The sequence below is a fragment of the Dioscorea cayenensis genome, chromosome 7, assembly GCF_009730915.1.
Source record: "Dioscorea cayenensis subsp. rotundata cultivar TDr96_F1 chromosome 7, TDr96_F1_v2_PseudoChromosome.rev07_lg8_w22 25.fasta, whole genome shotgun sequence".
NCBI lineage: Eukaryota > Viridiplantae > Streptophyta > Magnoliopsida > Dioscoreales > Dioscoreaceae > Dioscorea > Dioscorea cayenensis.
In genome coordinates, this window is record NC_052477.1 from 47,689 (window position 1) to 66,171 (window position 18,483).

At 35.7% G+C, this 18,483-nt stretch overlaps 5 protein-coding genes, 1 long non-coding RNA gene and 1 pseudogene across 8 annotated transcripts; 4 read left to right on the top strand and 3 right to left on the bottom strand.

The window, feature by feature from the left end:
• Positions 1 to 613: 613 nt before the first annotated feature.
• On the bottom strand, positions 614 to 9,662 carry LOC120265367 (inactive glucose-6-phosphate 1-dehydrogenase 4, chloroplastic-like). Of its 3 annotated transcripts, none has more exons than XM_039273240.1 (13): positions 9,504 to 9,662; positions 8,820 to 9,015; positions 8,598 to 8,713; positions 8,386 to 8,480; positions 8,184 to 8,298; positions 7,890 to 8,095; positions 7,706 to 7,814; positions 7,578 to 7,618; positions 7,382 to 7,502; positions 7,112 to 7,314; positions 6,804 to 7,004; positions 6,477 to 6,719; positions 614 to 779 (listed from the first exon to the last, which is right to left on the bottom strand). In XM_039273240.1, exons 1-12 carry the CDS (start codon positions 9,579 to 9,581, stop codon positions 6,482 to 6,484), a joined length of 1,719 nt encoding a protein of 572 aa, XP_039129174.1. In that variant the 5' UTR covers positions 9,582 to 9,662; the 3' UTR covers positions 614 to 779; positions 6,477 to 6,481. The 3 variants fall into 3 exon arrangements, with proteins under 3 accessions (XP_039129174.1, XP_039129172.1, XP_039129173.1); XM_039273238.1 differs by lacking the exon at positions 614 to 779 and adding an exon at positions 3,133 to 3,221; XM_039273239.1 differs by lacking the exon at positions 614 to 779 and having other exon boundaries at positions 6,245 to 6,719.
• LOC120265364 lies at positions 1,885 to 5,473 on the top strand (annotated as a pseudogene).
• Positions 9,663 to 10,700: 1,038 nt separating the features above from the next.
• On the top strand, positions 10,701 to 12,615 carry LOC120265374 (pyrrolidone-carboxylate peptidase-like). The gene is made up of 5 exons (XM_039273247.1): positions 10,701 to 10,810; positions 11,481 to 11,764; positions 11,861 to 11,965; positions 12,039 to 12,086; positions 12,159 to 12,615. The coding sequence occupies exons 2-5, from the start codon at positions 11,504 to 11,506 to the stop codon at positions 12,396 to 12,398; spliced, it is 654 nt and encodes a 217-aa protein (XP_039129181.1). The 5' UTR covers positions 10,701 to 10,810; positions 11,481 to 11,503; the 3' UTR covers positions 12,399 to 12,615.
• Positions 12,616 to 12,781: 166 nt separating this feature from the next.
• Positions 12,782 to 14,145, bottom strand: LOC120264652 (GDSL esterase/lipase At3g62280-like). The gene is made up of 5 exons (XM_039272477.1): positions 13,882 to 14,145; positions 13,624 to 13,806; positions 13,400 to 13,560; positions 13,063 to 13,333; positions 12,782 to 12,996 (listed from the first exon to the last, which is right to left on the bottom strand). Exons 1-5 carry the CDS (start codon positions 14,129 to 14,131, stop codon positions 12,782 to 12,784), a joined length of 1,080 nt encoding a protein of 359 aa, XP_039128411.1. The 5' UTR covers positions 14,132 to 14,145.
• A 41-nt stretch (positions 14,146 to 14,186) lies between these two features.
• On the bottom strand, positions 14,187 to 15,447 carry LOC120265381. The gene is made up of 3 exons (XM_039273255.1): positions 15,269 to 15,447; positions 15,063 to 15,134; positions 14,187 to 14,547 (listed from the first exon to the last, which is right to left on the bottom strand). Exons 1-3 carry the CDS (start codon positions 15,407 to 15,409, stop codon positions 14,374 to 14,376), a joined length of 387 nt encoding a protein of 128 aa, XP_039129189.1. The 5' UTR covers positions 15,410 to 15,447; the 3' UTR covers positions 14,187 to 14,373.
• A 151-nt stretch (positions 15,448 to 15,598) lies between these two features.
• Positions 15,599 to 17,060, top strand: LOC120264653 (nitrogen regulatory protein P-II homolog). Its single transcript, XM_039272478.1, has 7 exons — positions 15,599 to 15,785; positions 15,888 to 15,933; positions 16,023 to 16,050; positions 16,165 to 16,252; positions 16,535 to 16,602; positions 16,853 to 16,922; positions 17,020 to 17,060. Exons 1-7 carry the CDS (start codon positions 15,599 to 15,601, stop codon positions 17,058 to 17,060), a joined length of 528 nt encoding a protein of 175 aa, XP_039128412.1.
• A 111-nt stretch (positions 17,061 to 17,171) lies between these two features.
• Positions 17,172 to 17,586, top strand: LOC120265385. Its single transcript, XR_005537613.1, has 2 exons — positions 17,172 to 17,255; positions 17,410 to 17,586. It is a non-coding gene; the product is annotated as an uncharacterized LOC120265385 (long non-coding RNA).
• The last annotated feature ends 897 nt before the right edge of the window (positions 17,587 to 18,483 follow it).

Consider the following 18,483-nt stretch of genomic DNA (forward strand, 5'->3'; position numbering starts at 1 on the left):
ATGTTTGCATCCACATTATGAATCACTGAATGAGGAATCCAACACAATGTAGGCCAATATTAATCATCATTTTGTCATTGGACCCTCCATTTTTCCTTAGTCAATGGCTGTGATTTTTGTATGCCATTTTTCTTCTTCTTCAAATGATTAAAAAAGTCTTCCATACTTTCTAGATAAGCCTTCCCAAACTCATATCTTAATAGCTCACCTAATTAGGTACCTCGGCCTCGGTGGTCATCATCGGCTTCTATTTAATTTTTTGCTTTGCCTTGTAGTTTTAGAAGTTTATTTCTTCTTCCTTTGATGAAGCACTAAGCAAAGTAAACTCAACTTAAAAGTTCAAAAACAAAAGTGTGCTAATCTCTTTTGCTCCACTAATATTTTCTTTGATACTTAGTGCCTTAGTGCTTGTGTTGATGATGAATGGATGTGATGATTATGATTGATAATAAGTTTTGTCTATTGAAAGCAATGCAGAAAAAAAAGAAAGTAGAAGATGCTCTTGATATACCTCGATTCCTCTATTTTCGATTTACTTTTCTAAGTTTATAAAAGGACGAGCTTACGAATCTTTGAACAATTTTATTCATCAACAACATTCATTAGTGAAATCATTCCAGATACTGAATATTAGCATTCAGGATCCTGTTTATGTTTTGCATTAGATAAGACTAAGAGCAGAGAACAACATTTCAATCCAATTCGACTTTCTTTCATGTCACCAAAAGATGAATAATAAAAGCCGAACAATTTTTCTGACCGACCTTCGCCCCCACCACCTGAAAAAGCATTCTATGCACTTAATCTTTGAACTTATTTAAAGATTCAAATGATTCAAAAGGCAACACTAAACTTTATTTTCAGTTTCAACTGTAATCATGAATACATTATACAAGCTTAACACTTTGATCTTAAAGTTTTATCACTAAATCACACGTTTGACTAGTTTAATAACAAAAAGCATTAAAGAGGAGTTTAACTTTTACTTAAATAAACAGTCATATGATCTGTGATCTCAGTATAATAATAAATCTATTTCAATTTCAATTAAACTAACCATGTGATCGTTAATGTTAATTAGATTATCCTCCCTTGCTACTGCATGTCAACTACAATATCGCGTGACAATTGAGCACTCTTTCTTCTACGAATTCTGTAGAAAACTCTAATTTCTGATAATAAAGTATTACGAGCTTGAATCACTACGTCAGTTATCGAAATTTATAGTTGTTGAGAGTGATATCACTAGTTTAGTTGGTTCTTGATGGGCATTGCTTGAAAGTTACGAACATCTCTATAAGTCAACTCTATACGGGCAGTTCAAGTAGGCCTTTTTATTTTATTATGCTAAACAACAAACCAGACATCATCCATTGAGATGCATGCTCTGTACTGGCCTTCAATTTCAGCAAGCATCCTGACATATTCAACGCCAAATTTCCGATTAAAAAAAAATTGTATGCAGTTTACAGAGTTCCTAGGTTTGTTTTCTATTCAATTATTCATTAGGTGGATGTGTTAAACACAAGTATTTAATTGTTATGATTAAATAGTTTATGATTATTTTACTGAACAAGTGCAGAATTAGTATTATTATCTTTTGGGAAGCAAATTCTCAGTATAATAAAGAAGAACATAATAAAACAATTTCTTTGTATTTGAACATGAATGTTAGGTTTTAAACTTTACAAAAGCCTGCAAATTGCATAGCTTAGGACAATAAAAATATGAAGCCAGACATAATCACACCCTTCCCACTACTCACACAACACAAAAGCTTCAGATACGTTTTGGTTTGTTCTAAAGTACTGTTAAGCACACCAAATGACCGATCTCTGTTTTGTTTTCTTACATGCTTCATTATTTCTGTTTGAATTATTGTATCTTTAGGCCATTGACCAAACTACCCCTTCACCAAATATGCGAGCACTTTTTCGACTTTTCAGCTCTTATATATAGACCTTCATTCATTCATGGCTTCTCAGTTTGCACTTCATTCATGCAAAGTTTGCTTTGAATCATGTAATGTTGGTGTCTTTCCAGCCCGATTTCAACTCTTCGATTTTTTTTCTTCTGTTTATCCTGTCTATTTCAGCTATTCAGTAAAACCGACCCTTATATCATATACCCCTCATAGCACATTTTATATATATGTAGTCCTTGAGTTACCCACATAATGTAATCAGATAACTCTGGATTGGTAAGTTTAGTCAAACAGAGTGGTAGATAAATCCTTGTTTTTGTTTCTGAAATAAGCTAGACAATGGAAGAAACCTTTGTTCCGTTTCGTGGGATCAAGAATGACCTTCGGGGAAGATTACTATGTTACAAACAAGACTGGATCGGCGGCTTTAGAGCTGGAGTCAGGTCTTAACTGCAATTTATTTCTCATCTTATTATTTCTGAATAATGTGTCGGAAAGTCATGTATTAAACATATGATCCAGGATTTTGGCTCCAACTACATACATATTTTTTGCATCCGCAATCCCTGTCATATCCTTTGGCGAACAACTCGAGAGAAATACGGGTAATAAGATACATGTTTGGCTAGAGCTGTATGTGCTAATTGTAATGGATGATACATTTTTATGGCAGATGGACTTATAACAGCGGTTCAGACATTAGTGTCTACTGCACTATGTGGCATCATACATTCGATTATAGGAGGTCAGCCTTTGCTAATTCTCGGTGTTGCTGAGCCAACGGTGCTTATGTACACTTTCATGTTTAACTTTGCTAAAGATAGATCGGATTTGGGTCCCAAGCTTTTTTTAGCATGGACAGCATGGTAAAGTATTTGACTTCTGAAAGTTCGATTTATTTAGATTGAAGATTTCTGCAACTCGCTTTTATGCTTTCTGACTTATGCAGGGTATGTGTATGGACAGCAGGATTGTTATTCTTGTTGTCTATTTTAGGTGCATGTTCGATTATCAATAGGTTTACTCGTGTAGCAGGCGAGCTATTCGGTATGCTTATTGCGATGCTATTCATGCAACAAGCAATAGAAGTAAGAATTCAGAATCAAAACCAGTGCAAATTTCATATGAATTCTTTGGTGTATGATTAATCCATGAATTGATCAATTGATGCAACAGGGAGTAATCGATGAATTTCGCATACCGAAAAGAGAAGACCCGCGAGCACTGGAATTTGTTCCATCTTGGAGATTCGGCAATGGGATGTTTGCTCTTGTTCTGTCATTTGGTCTTCTGATCACTGCATTAAGAAGCAGGAAAGCTCGATCATGGCGATATGGAACAGGTATGAAAAAGCTAACAGGAACGAACTCTTGGTATTACTAAAAATTAAAAAAAAAAAAAACCAAGTATTGAAAAAGGAGCATTTATTTATTTGAAGGATGGTTGCGAGGATTTATAGCCGATCTATGGAGTTCCCTTTGATGGTTCTAGTTTGGACTGGAGTTTCTTATATACCTTCTAGTAGTGTTCCTAAAGGAATACCGAGAAGACTCTTCAGTCCGAATCCATGGTCACCGGGTGCATATGAAAACTGGACTGTCATCAAGGCATGTTCTTGATATTGAATTCAATTTTACTGAATGTAGTGAATATACTGACAAACAAATATTAACAGGAAATGTTGCATGTGCCATTCCTTTACATACTCGGAGCTTTCATTCCGGCTACAATGATAGCAGTCTTGTATTATTTCGATCATAGTGTGGCATCTCAATTAGCTCAGCAGAAAGAATTCAACTTGCAGAAACCGGCATCATTTCATTATGATCTACTTCTTCTTGGCTTCTTGGTAAATAATTCCTCTATCTATGACAAATTCAACGACAGTTAATTAAGTTTGGTTTCACTGTGTTTTTGAACTACAGACCTTACTATGTGGCCTAATTGGAATTCCTCCATCAAATGGTGTCATCCCACAATCTCCGATGCACACTAAAAGCTTGGCCACTCTTAAGCATCAGGTAATCTAGAGAACTCACATTGAGATTGAAGTAATCAACAACCACAGAAAAAAAAAGAAGAAAAACCGAAAACTGATGTTGCTTTACTTCACCGATACATTCTGCAGTTGCTTCGTAATCGACTCGTAGAGACAGCACGGGAGAGCCTGCGTCAGAATTCAAGCCTAGGACAGTTATATGGAAGTATGCAGCAAGCTTATCAGCATATGCAGACTCCATTAATTTATCAGGATCAATCAGCTAGAGTATAATTCTGCACATTTCTGTTCTATCACACTTAAAAAGGTCTCATAGATTTTTTTTGTTTTAATAATTTTTTAAATCAAGTGCTTCATCTGCTTTTGTAGGGACTGAGAGAACTAAAGGAATCAATAATTCAAATGGCATCAAGCATGGGGGAACATCGATGCACCAGTTGACGTAAAACTGTATTTGATATTGAAAAGGAAATTGATGATCTTTTACCGGTTGAGGTAAAAGAACAGCGGGTAAGCAACTTGCTTCAAGCAATGATGGTAGGAGGCTGTGTTGCAGCAATGCCATTATTGAAGAAGATTCCGACATCGGTCCTCTGGGGATATTTTGCTTTCATGGCTATCGAAAGCTTACTCGGGAAACCAATTCTGGGAAAGAATACTACTTCTTTACTGCTCCAAGCAGGAGATTCAAGTAAAAAAAGAAGCATAAACATTTCTCTTTTGTTCTACCTTTAATGCATTCTAACAGTTTCCGCTAATATTGCAGGGTTCTTGAAGAATACCATGCAACATTTGTAGAGACTGTGCCGTTTAAAACAATCACTACTTTCACTCTTTTCCAAACAGTTTACTTGTTGGTGTGCTTTGGAATAACATGGATACCGATTGCCGGAGTACTCTTTCCTCTCATGATCATGCTTTTAGTACCTGTAAGGCAATACTTTCTTCCCAAGCTCTTCAAAGGAGCACACCTCACAGATTTAGATGCAGCAGAGTATGAGGAATTGCCTGCTTTGCAATTCAATCTTGCTTTGGTATGCCATACCATTATGCATTTCAATACCATAAATTTATTTTAGTGATTTATACTAACCTCAAATGTTTTTTTTCTCTCTCTCTCTCTCTCTCTTTTTGGTTAAAGGAAATGGACTTGGGTGCGAGACGGTCGCATGCAGAAGCAGCAGAAATTCTAGATGCGGTAGTGACAAGGAGCCGAGGTGAAGTGAAACATATCAATAGTCCTAAAGTAACTAGTTCGACTAGTACACCGGCAAGTAACATTAGGAGCATTCAAAGCCCCCGGTTGTCAGAAAAAGCATATAGCCCACGTCTGAATGAACTTCGGCAGGAGCCAAGTCCTCATTCAGGTGCAAGAGGATATAGTCCAAGGACTTCCAAGTTGGGAGACAGTTCTGCCAAAACTAGTTCTAACTAGAAAGATATGCAAATTTGTCATCTGTTTGATAACTTTGACTGGTGTTATGATGTTTATCTATCTGTTTCATAAGGTGTGGTTTTCTGTATTGCTTTAGGTTTCTGTAATTTGCCCCTTCCCGCCTCTCCGTAAAAATTTCCAGCATAATTTCTACTGAGATCACATGAATAATATTTATCGTATTCAAAATGTTCTCTTTTCATGGAATGTCTAATCGTGCAAACATGCATCAAGGAAATTATTCAATTCTATCAGATTTAATTGTGCAATTTGATTGAAGATTAATAGTAAGTATTTCAATGATCCTGGCCCCCAATAAAAACTAAATTCTTACAAATGCTGACAAGTGGTAGAACAGCCACAATCCGAGAAGATGAACAGTGTGTCATGATAGAAATAATGTCTTTGAAGACAAAGTTGGAATGAATTGATAGACAGTGGAAAAGATAAGTGGTTGTGGTTCATTTGATGCGAAAGATTGATGTTATTATATCATGAAGTTCACCATTGAATTTTTCCAATCATTTTGTCTGAGTTTTGTGGATGCCGAAGGCACGTAGTTTTCACAAGCTTGACTTTCGCACAAAATTTCCATTCTAAGTTGTCAAGAATACTATAGCTAATGTTATGTCTCTTTTACCTTTACCATTCATCGAGAGAAAGATCATGCTTATATGTATGATTTTAAACTTTACGACATAATCCTTGATTTCTTTATTAAGTCTAAATATTAAAAGATTACAAACTAAGCATGCTTGTCTACAGTTTGCAAGCAAATAAAACCAAATAGAAGGTAAGAAGACAGGATGATGCGAAATCATAAAGAATCTCAGAAAGCAAGCATACTGAACCATATCATAGTTTAGAAATGTCCACTATCTCTAAATGATATCAAGCATGAGTCCTTATCATGACATTTTAATCACTCAATGTGGAGTTCCAAATGTATAAAACTATTAAACAAAGGAGTTGGCTATTAGTCTCTTTCATACATCGCCACCAAAATAATAAAACTACACAAGATCTTAAGAGAAGATCATTTGATTTGCAGATTTAATTAAGCAGAATAATAATACTTAAGGATAGTGAAACAGACTATTTATTTTATTGAGAAGTACTTGTTCTAGTCATCGGCCCAGCGGACGCCATGCTTTGCACCAAGATAGTAAGCGCCGACAGGTCCTCTGCCACCAAACTGATAAAGTTCTGGCACTATTTTATTCTCATCAATTTGATAGAGAATTGGAGTTAATATATTCCATGCGGCAGCTAGTTCATCACTCCGCATAAACAGATGGTTATCTCCATCAATCACATCCAATATAAGATGTTCATAAGAATCCGGTATTTCAACATTATACCTACAAAAAATTAGAGTGACATTATTAAGATTGATGAATTTCACAAAAGAGAAACATACTAAATATTTTTTGAGAGAAACATACTTATCATTGTAAAGCAAGTTAAGCTCGGACGCATCCAACTGCACTCCAAGACCCGGAACCTTATTGTTTACCTTTAAAAGTATAGTTTCATCAGGCAAATCCCGCAGAATCAGTTCATTTGTAGCAAGATCAGTGTCATGTCTGATACGCTCGCGGTAGATATTTCCTGGAACATGATGAAATTGGATACGTATTTCAACCCTGAATTAAAAAAAAGAAAAAACGAATGCATTGTTAAATGCAAAAGACATATTATTTGAGTTTGATTCAACCCAAAAGCATATTAGTGTAAGCAAGAAAGGTTTTACCGGTGTTTGATGAGCCCCAATCCAGCTTTGATCAGAAATGGTACGCCATCCCAACGAGTATTATCGATGTATAATGCAGCAGCAAAGAATGTGGGTGTGAGATCGTCCTTATGGATAGCCGTATTTTCTATAGGACCACCCTTATGCTGGCCAAGAACAACATCATCCATGCCCAGCTTCCGTATTGATCTAAGAACCTTAACCTTTACAAAGTCGCAAATTGTGACCGACATGCTACACTTGTGACCAACATTTTAAATTATTTTTTACCTTTTCATTTCGAATAGCTTCACCGTCGAGACTCACAGGAGGTTCCATAGCAAACAATGCAATTGTCTGAAGGATGTGGCTGTGGACAACATCACGTATAACTCCATAGCCACCGAAGTATCTGTCTTAAACAAACCATTCTAATAACATTGTTCATATATAAACGATAATACTTGAATGCTCACTCTGTAATTACCGGCCTCTTGTTTCCATGCCGCATTCTTCTGATACTATGACCTGTATTATTATTAAGTTAATTACCGATGAAAGGAAGTAACATGATGATGTGTATAAATTTAATTTTCAAAGCTTAACAAAGCATACCTGAACATTACGGATGTATGTTCGACTCCACAGAGGCTCAAACACCAAGTTGGAGAATCTCAAAACGGTAAGATTTTCAATTAAGTCCTTCCCCAAAAGATGATCTATTCTGAAACAGGAATGAATAAGAATGGAACATCAATATACTGATACATTATGCAACTCTATAATAAATTATGTACACCTGTATTTTTGCTTCTCTTCGAATTTGGATAAAATGGACTGAGTCAATAGATAAGAAGACGATGCATTGAATCCGAAGGGCTTCTCGATTATTATCCGATTCCACCCTCTTTTAGACTGTGCATGATCAGCAATAGACAACACGACATCGAGAAGAGCTTCTTGAGGTACTGACAGATAAAAAATCCTGTTTGCTTCATGACAGTCCTGCACGTTAGGAATGATATCTGAAAATTTGTGATAAAACTATATAAACATGAGATACAAATTCATCACCAAAATTTTCACAACTTACTTCAATCTGCTCCATGCGAGAATTGAGTTCTGCCATCCCAATTTTGTTGTCATATCCTCCAAATTGATGGTATGTTCTTTTGAGAAAATTATTCAATTTGTCTCCGCAATTTTCACTGTGATACTCCCCAGATTTAGACCATAACTAGTGCCTAATTTGCAGAAACTTTTTTATACAAAATACTGAAAAAGCAGAACCCTACCGATGATCAACCCGACAAGTCAATGTTTCAGCAATGATGGACCGTAGATTCTCATCTGATAACTCCTTCCTTGAATATCCAAATATGCCAACATTCTGTGAAACAAGAACAAGTTAATTAGAAGGGAAAAGTAAACTCTGAATACACTTAAACTCAAGCTCAATTAAATTTAAATGCAGAAAATTGAAATTGAATGCAAAAAATGGTTGTACCTCAGGTAAACATCCACTATAATAGAGAGCAAATAATGCTGGAAAAACCTTGTTCCTTGCAAGTTCACCAGTTGCTCCTACAACAGCAATGCAAAGAGATGGCCCTCCTCTTGTTTCTACTCATTTTCAAATTTATATGGAAAAATTATGATACAGAAAAAAAAAAAATGCATTTGAGCAAGAAATTTATCACCGATTCCAATCAGAAATGTTGTTCCTAACCTTTAATATCATTTTGGACATGATATGATGCATCAAACTTCAAACGATCATAAACTTGATCCTTTGCTTGAATTTCCACCTTCTTGCATTTTGGGTTTGGATCTTTAAGCATGTTAAACATCCACAATTTTAATCCACAAAAACTTGTTCTGAAACTTGCATTACTAGAATAAAGCACACAACTTCTTGATACAACCTGCATTATTTCATGTATCCATACAAAGTCATGAATGCTTTTTATACTTCAATTATTTTTAAGAGAAACTAAAACAAGAGTTAACTTCATGTCTTCCCTTCAATCCAAACACACATCTTTCTTGTTTCTATATACAACTTGATCAATTCTACAAATGTAGATTTAAAAAAAAGTGTAAATCCATTGAATTTTAACCAAGAAAATGAGGAAAAGCTAATTTTTCAACACTATATTTATCATATTTCAATAGAAACTTGCATATGCTACTTGATAAATTATACAAGAATAAACCAAAAAATTATCGTGATTCATAGAATTCAAAGTGAAAAAATGAGTAAAAACTAAATCTTGAGCACTATATGTATCAAAATTCAATAGAAATTAGTTGATTTGAGTGAAAAAAAAAACAAGTGCAAAATTCTGCATTTGAGACACCAAACAAGACATTAAAACACCAGAAAAGAAACCAGAAGCAAGAGACCCATTACCGGAAGACCACCCCTGACCGCACGATGCTCCAACTGGAGCGATGACGGCCGCACGATCGGCGACCTTAGCGCCGACATCGCCGTGCTCCGCCTTTGAATCTTAACGGATCCTTATCGGGTTCCCCGAAATCCAAACCCGAATCCGATCATCGCTCGCGGATCCGCTAATCCTCGGGCGAAGCCCACAATCATTTGATGGTTTTATGTGGGCCCCATCAAACTTTGTTAGTGGGCCCCATTGAGTATTGGATTAGTGGATAAGGTTTCTCTCGTATTTATCTCTAAATAATAATTACGTAATTATTAATTTTGTGAATTTTTATATTTATATATTAAAATAATAATAATAATGAACTCTTCTGGAAGCTTTTTTTAAGATTTTTTTTTTTAATAATTCTCAAAGTTGACTAACAAGTAATAGCATGATTTTCATGTTGATTCAAGGAATATTGAACAATAGGTAGGGCAGTACTCTTTTTCCCTTTTTTGTTATTTTTTTAAAAAAGTATAATTATAAAAAATGCTCAATTTTTAATTAAAAAAATTTCAATTTCTTAGAAAGGCTAATGGGGGAATAGTCGGTGCATTTGACTCATTTTTATGTGAATTTTTTAATAAAATTAATTACCTGAGTTTTGTTATCCACATACAACTTATAAATTTGTTTTAATTTATAATAAATACTCAAGTTTTATTTTTTAAATAATTTAAACAAACTTTAATTTTGTCGTTTTGTAGATTTTGTAACAATGTAAATTATAGCGGTCTGTTAAATAGATAAAGTTTTCAGGTTTCATAACGATCTATCTCATTTGCTGACAAAATTTTTATATTTTACAATCATATATTTATATTTTTAATTTTTAATGATATAAATTTATTTAAATGTATATTATAAAGTAGATAACTTATAATTTTATTAAAAACAAAGGAGTATAGAAAAAAATCCAAAATTTAAAAATGGGACAAAAGAATAAAAGAAATTAAAAAATGGATTTTTAATTAAAATAAAAAACACTCAAATTCAATAAGTTCTCCAAATAAAAGTATGCAACTGATATTATTATAATGCCTTTAAACCACAAGAGGTTGCTTGTCCCAATGGAACTACTCCAGCAAATAGACATTGAAAACTTTATACTAAAAATTACTAAAAATTAAAAATTTAAACACAAATAAAATAAATAAATAAATAAATAAATAATGACAATAATAATAATAATAATATAAAAAGATAAAAAGCTGAAAGACAGCCAAGCAAGGAAGGCAGAGCGCATCATCTCAAGCAGCCATCTTTGGATTTGCAGGCATGTTTGTACTTTTGTTTCTCCATCTCTGTCCATTTATCTCATGCTCACTGGTTTCTACATTGGTTTTACAATCCCTATGCTTTCTTTCCCTTTGTGTTAGTGTCCCACCAACCTGATCCTATCTCTTCTCCTTTTTCCTTTCCCTTCAATCTCTGTATTTATATATATTCACTTGGATCTGATCTTATCAATTTATCATCACCATCACCCTATTTTGAGACCACCTGACTGAAAAAGATCCAAACTTTGGCGAAATTTTTTTTCCTTTCTTGTTCTTTGTGTGTAAAAGGTGTGATCTTTGATGGTTCCTGTGCTTATTTGTTATTGATTGTTCCCTTGTGTTGATCTTAGATTAGACATGTAGTTTCTTTTATTTTGTTTCAGGATTTATTAAGAATTTGTCTTGGATTATGAGTTCTGTGATAAAGTTGGGATCTTGATTTCCGGTTGATTGTTTTTCTGTTTCTATGTGCTACTATCTTTGGATTGAAGGAAATATTAATATCTGAAGTTGTTTCTGTTCATATGAAAATTAACTTAATGTGAAAACACATTGATTTCCAGTTCTTGTTTGCCATGATCATCTATAAACTAGTTCAACTAATTTTCTGCCTGATTTCGTTCCAAAATTAGAGCTATGTTTTCATTAGTTATCATGTCATTGCAGGAATAGTTTGTTCTTTGCTTTAGATGGGTTCAGAGGGACCTTCTGCAATAACAGTTCATGTTACTGGATTCAAGAAGTTTCATGGAGTATCAGAGAACCCAACAGAAACAATTGTCAGTAATCTGAGAAGTTATATGCAGAAGAATGGTTTACCAAAAGATCTTGTTCTTGGTAGTTGCACTGTTCTTGAGGCTGCTGGATTAGGTGCACTTGATTCTCTTTACAAAATGTTAGAATCATCTGTGAGTGATCCTGATGCTAAAAACAATGGGCAAATCATTTGGGTAATTTAAGCATCTGTACTCTTTTAGTTTCAGTGATATATCGAGTAAGGTATTGGTATTTTATCTGCTTGAATTATGCCAATGGTTTGTCTTCAGTTGCATCTTGGAGTTAATAGCGGCGCAATGAGGTTTGCTATTGAGAATCAGGCAGTGAATGAGGCCACTTTTAGATGCCCTGATGAACTTGGATGGAAACCACAGGTTTTGTATTTTCAACTTCACTGTTACATTCATCTTTCAACATCGAATTATGTTCTTGTTATCTACTTTGCAGAAAGTTTCCATCATTGAATCGGATGGATGTATTTTGCGAGCAAGAGAGGTATCATGAAATATTAAAGAATTTTGAATTATTTCTTTGTTACCATTACTGATTGCTGATCAATCAATGCAGACTTATTTTCCTGTCAATGAGATGGCCAAGGCCTTGTCGGGGATGGGATATGATGTAGCACCTTCAGATGATGCTGGTCGATTTGTCTGCAACTATGTGTATTACCATTCTCTCCGGTTCGCAGAACAGCATGGGATCAAGTCTTTGTTTGTGCATGTTCCTCTGTTTCTTACCATCTGCGAGGAAACCCAAATGCAATTCGTTGCGTCCCTTTTGGAGTTACTCCCTTCCTTGAATTAGAGCAATGATGACCATCTATTCCCATTTCCAAATTGTTGTCTCTTGAAAGTATGAACTTCCAGTGTTTTGTGTATGCATCTGCAGGATAGATTGTGTCTGAGAAGGTGTATATTGCTGAACATATGTTTGCATTGATCATTGGATTTTGGAACATGCATCTTCTTAACAATTTCAAATCTCAATAAATCCAGCAGGAGCAGCTTTCCTTTGTGATTAATAATTCAAATCAAACACAAATTTTATCCACAGTAACCAGTTAAAGAAGATTTCTGCAAGTTTTCTGCAGATACTTAACTTTTAATCAAACAAAATTATATTAATGTACTCCAGTTTTTTGTGTTTATGTTTGACAATGAATCAATTCGAGTCTTTGCAAAGACTTGTTAGCATAATCTTCGGGTCTTGAGTATTTTGCAAGACAAGATCTTCGCAGCGATCAATTGATTTGCAGCTTCGGTGTGATGAACTCCATCCCAACTCACATAGCGAGAACCCAGAGGGCAGGGAGATGCCGTAGGCTGCCCACAAGTCATTCTGTTCACATAGTTATACGGAGGTCCTCCGCGTCCGCAACATGCCATCAGTGGCCTCTCGAAGCCTGCCATGAAGAAATTTTAGCATTTTTCTTGGAAATTAACAGTAGAACAATCATCGAAGAACTCACCGTATTGCGTGTGGTTGGCAATAAGATCATACTTTATGGCAAACAAATCAGTGTAGACAATGGTTGCATTCTTGAACTCAGAGTTGAGTTGATCACAAAGAGAAAGCAGTCCAGCATTGAAGACTTTAGCAGCATCATTGTAATCTGCAAGGCATCCATTCTCATCGATTTTGCTGTCGTTTTGCTTCCGCAGAGCCAGTGTTTGGGGCAAGCAACCCAATGGCCCTGTGTTGTATACCCACAGTTTCGTACCACCATTCTCGTATATTGTCTGTCAAGAACAAGTTAACTTAGCAATATGTGATGGGCTTGGAATCTAGAATGTCATTAAACTTGCCTTGAGAGCATCTTTGATTCTGGAAAGAATGGAGGGGATCCTTTCAATGACTTGTGTATAGCTCAAGTTAGCAGTGAAGGCTATTGATATATCATTCTGGCCGATATCAAATGAATAAACTGCTTCTTTGAATCCATTTTCATCAATCAATGAGCCTGCTCCTGAAATTAGTTCCAGAGAGTGAAACATTGAGTGTTTGTGAGAGAGAACTAGTGGAGAAATACCTTGTGGCCAAAGCTCTCGAGTTCGATTCTTGAAGTGAAGAAACTGAAGAACTTGAGTAGACAAAGGAAATGTAACAGTTGGATCAGTGGCACCACCAGTCACTGCAAAGTTCACTCCATGTGTGAAGTTTGGAGCAGAGGACTCTAAGTAAGGACTCATATAGTTGATCTTCAAGCCTTCACCTAATAACATAAAGAACATATCAGTAACAGAGAAACAAAACTATAGTTTTTTATACAATCAGATCAACCACATACAGAGGAAATCAATGTACAGCCTGCCATCGGAGAAACGGCCTGTGGTTCGGTGGAAGAACAGGCGACCGGATGGAGGGCCGAGGTAGAAGCCAAGACCAGCGGAGAACCCGCCGGTGTCTGAGTTAGAGTCTCCGAAGTTGAACAAGATACACCTGGATTCAGCAGCAATAAAAGAGAAGAAGAGTAGTAGTACCTGTGCAAAAGTATGAAGGCGGAGAAAAAGATGCAAAGCAGGCATGTTCATCTCCATGTGATGTGCGTTTTGCAACTCTATCCATTTTTATACAAGTTCTTGGTCTAAAACAAGCACTCAAATGGGTGTTTTTTATTCAACTTCCAAACTGCAAGTGGCCTCTGGAAGTCAGAGCCCAGTTTCAACATCTAATCAATTTTATATGTTCTGAGATCTAGATCACAAACCCAATTCCAGATAAAATTCATAATGTTTTACAAAAAAAACTGAATATGAGAACAAATTATTGAAGGGCAGAATCAGTTCAGTGATTCAGTCAGTATGTTACAGCTGAATTCACCATTCACTAGCTGCAGTTTCTCGGCCTTGCGCACGGTGTCAAGCGACAGAGGACTAAAGCTCCGAGATGGGCCATAAAAATGCGGGAAAAAGTTGTTTTCGTCTACTGCTTCATAAATCAGTCCATCCCCAAGCTGTTGAAAAATTTACATGCTTTGAATTTGTTAAATCAATGTAACAGCAAATCAACAAATCTGATAAAACAGAGAAAATGCAGATACAAGAGGCAATAAAATTCATTCCTGCAGTTGATTATAGAATCTGAACATATATTTGAGTGTGTTTTCTTGCAGTGTTGCATCATTGATCAAAGACAAAGAAACTAGTGTCTTTGATATTACAAATTTAATCATGTAGTTAAATCAGAAACACAAAACAAAGAACCAACATTTGAAAGAACACAAAGAACAGCAAAAGAGTTTCAGTATTCAAATGATCAAAAGCAGAGAACAAATCAACATAACAGCTAAGAAAATTTGGTATAACTATTGAAAGATTACATCTTGGAATCAATCCCTCATTAATCTCATCAAATATTTCTTAGTTTAATATCATAAAAAACATTGCAAAGATTCAAAATTTAAATCTCGATCAATTCATCAAAGCTATTATGAAAAAGCAAACTAATAATCAGTGGATTATTAATCACCTTAGCAGTGTCAACTTGAAGCAAGAACAAGTCCTCCCTCCCATGAAAAAAATTCTTCAAAACCATCTTCACCTACGTAAAACAACCATAAATTTTAAAACCACTCGCAAATCTCCCTTAAAAAATGGATCTTTTTCCCTAATTCAACAAGAAAAAAGGTGCCTTTTTTTATCAATCCTTTTGGTGGTGATTGAACTATCAACTACCTGATTGATAGTGCTGAGATGGATGCAACCAGTGCGGCGATCGAGATCGCCGCCGAGAGTGTTGCCGTTGGCTTGCAACTCATCCCATTCTGCCGCCGTGCTCACTCTATAGACGAACTCTTCTTTCTTCTCCGAAGCCATTTCCGAGGAGACGAGGATGAACACTAGTGACTAGTGAGCCTTCTTTGTATCGATCTCGAGGGCAAGGGCTGTAAATCTAAACCGTCAATCACTCTGCTGATCTGGTGATGAACGGTTGAGATTCGCCAAAGTTTCATTGATAATGATACCCCAGAAGAGAACAAGGTATAGTGTTGAAGCTCAGCTTCCATGGCGGCCATGGCGAAGCCCCAAGCTCTTAATCCTTTGAAGCCACTCTCAGCTGAAGCTCTTCTCCCTTTTCTCCATCAAAGTCTCTCCTTTTTCATGCCTAGAGCTTCTCCTCGCTGTGAATCACTGCACCATAGCAATGGAAGTGCTTCTTTCCGTCCCGTCATCAAAGCACAGAGCTCACCGGGTTTGGCCAAAGATTGAAACTTTTTCTTTGCGATTGGAGAAATCCATTCTTGGTCTTGCCTTTTCTGCTAGAATTTGATCAAGCTTTGTGTTTGCTTTATAGATTATGTCCCGGATTCGCAGTTCTACAAAATTGAAGCTATTCTCAGGTGGTTTTCTCTTGCTACTGTTTGGAATTTTTGTGCAAAGCTTTTTGACCTAAAAACTGTGATTTTGTTTTGGATTTCTGAATGTTAAGGCCGTGGAGGGTGGCGCATGTGTCTTCAGTAAGTGAAAAAAGAAACAAATTTTCGATTTGAGTGAAGATTTCTTAGATTTTCAGAAGATTGGAGTTGGATTAATCTGCAAACGTTGTGCTTCGTTTTTGCTGGAAAATGCAGGGGTTGATGAAGATGGGGATCAGGGGAGTGACTGTGTCTGATGTTAGAGGTTTTGGAGCTCAGGGAGGGTCTATGGAAAGGCAAGCTGGTGAGATTATGGAACCTTTTATATAAAAACATGTCCTTTATCATGCTTTCTGCTTCATTGAAATGATTCTAAACTGCTTATATAGTGTTTGATTGTTCATCATTGTACTCCAAGTTTAGTACTAATGTTAAACAGGACAATTTTGTTTTCTCGAATTAAATTGTCTTTATCTTGTATATCTATTTGCACTTCATTTAAGACTTAAGATGTGAATCTGTTTGGTTTGTGTTCCGGTTATTGTCCTGCAATAGTTTCTTAGACATTTTGATGAAAATTTTGTAGGATCTGAGTTTTCGGAAAATATGTTCTTAGCCAAAGTTAAAATGGAGATTGTTGTATCCAAGGACCAGGTATGTTGTCCTGCAGTTTCTCAAGAGCAATGATCAGAAATTCTAATTCATTGATTCATTTATGTCCATCGTTGTGCATTTCCGTTAATGAACATATTATTTTTGATTGTTGGAATTGAAAAATGCGATTAGTTCTATAGAATGCTATTTCCCTGCTCATCATATCAAGTTTACAAATCTCTGCCCATGCAAAACTTAAAATATAAAACGGTTTTGTGGAAATAAATTTTTTTTAATGATGCTTGCATAGGTTGAAGCGGTAATTGATAAAATAATTGAGGAAGCTAGGACCGGAGAAATTGGTGATGGCAAGATATTCTGTAAGAAACAATTTAGAAGATCCTCCTTCCGTCATACTTATATATCTGTTTTTGAATTAGTAAAAAGAATTACGATGAGGCTTGTTTGCTTTTGCAGTGATACCTGTTTCAGATGTTATACTGAATCCGCACGGGTAGGACATCAACTCTGCTGTATCAATAGAGATCATTATGTTTCAATTTGGATACTTACCACTCATCATTTGTCATCCCTTAAGCAAGAATGCATGTATTGATTCTCAGGTGAGCGGGCGAGAAGGCCGAGAGAATGATGGGTGGCCTTGCAGATATCATTTCAACTGCATCATCAAATTGATCAAATATTTGCCTACTGTATGATTAGCTTTTTGAGTCAGTCTTTTCCATCTGAAAGTGATTGCCCTGTTTTATTTTTAGAAGTAAAACAGCCTTCATGCTAAGTTGTGTTAAATGCTGCTTGTGAAATCAAATTTGGCTGATATTTTGCTTGATTATTATTCCTGGCCAGATCAGCAACATCAACATGCCGTGCGAGGCAAGACTCAGTGCTCATAATTCTTTGTTTAGCATGGTATGTGTGCCTTGTGAATTATTTTCCTTGCCGTGAACATGTATATTGGAATCGAAATACGTTCTCGAAACTCTTGTTCTTTAATAAATGAAAGCTCCATGCATTGTTTTCCAATTAAATAGGCCTTTTTTTCTTATACAACACCTCCTCTGATGGTTGATTACAATTTTTCTACTGATTGACATGCATACTTGTGAAATAAATGCAACACTTATCTCTCCATAAGACACAAATAGCTAATTGTTAAGTATATCTGCCAAATGTATAATTATGCACCAAATTGCATTATCATAAACTTTATCATGTTCGTCAACAATTGTTATGGTCCAGCTGACTTTCTGAAATACAAAAGAAATTAGCTTTTCTTTTCATCATGTTCAACTGAACACGCGTGGTTTTCTTTCTGAAAACAATATGAACAGAACACAGTGCGGCATATTTGCCCCATCTGATCGATTACAAATTTGTAATAACTGCTTTATGAGGACTTTTCGTCGATGAACATTCTCAGCAATCATTGACATCATCTTCCAACTGCATTCTAGCATTTCTTGTGTGTGAGTAGTAAATGCTTGTGGTGTTGTAGTATTCAATCAAAAGAGAGTGATATCAAAGTTTGCAGCACTAAATCTTTAGGCAAATAAGAGTAGATTTGGATAAGAGAGAAACCATCTGTTTTGAGGCAACTTAGCTAAAAACGGAACCGATAAACATGGAAATCTGACTAAGATATGAGTCAGCAACAGGACCATTATCACGTACTGAGGCATCTTATAGCATGAAACAAACTATTTGATGATAGTTTTTCACCTTTACAATCAAGGAAACATGATAAGGAAAATGCATGCTTTTTTATCTGAATGTATGCGGCAAAACTACAGTGAATAAAGCTTGAATACAAAAAGAAAAACCAAGTTGCAAGCTTTCCTTCATTAGTTCTGCAACAAAGCAAGCTTTACACCACTAGATGTCCCTGTCTTCATGCTAAAACAATATCAAGATATCATCCAC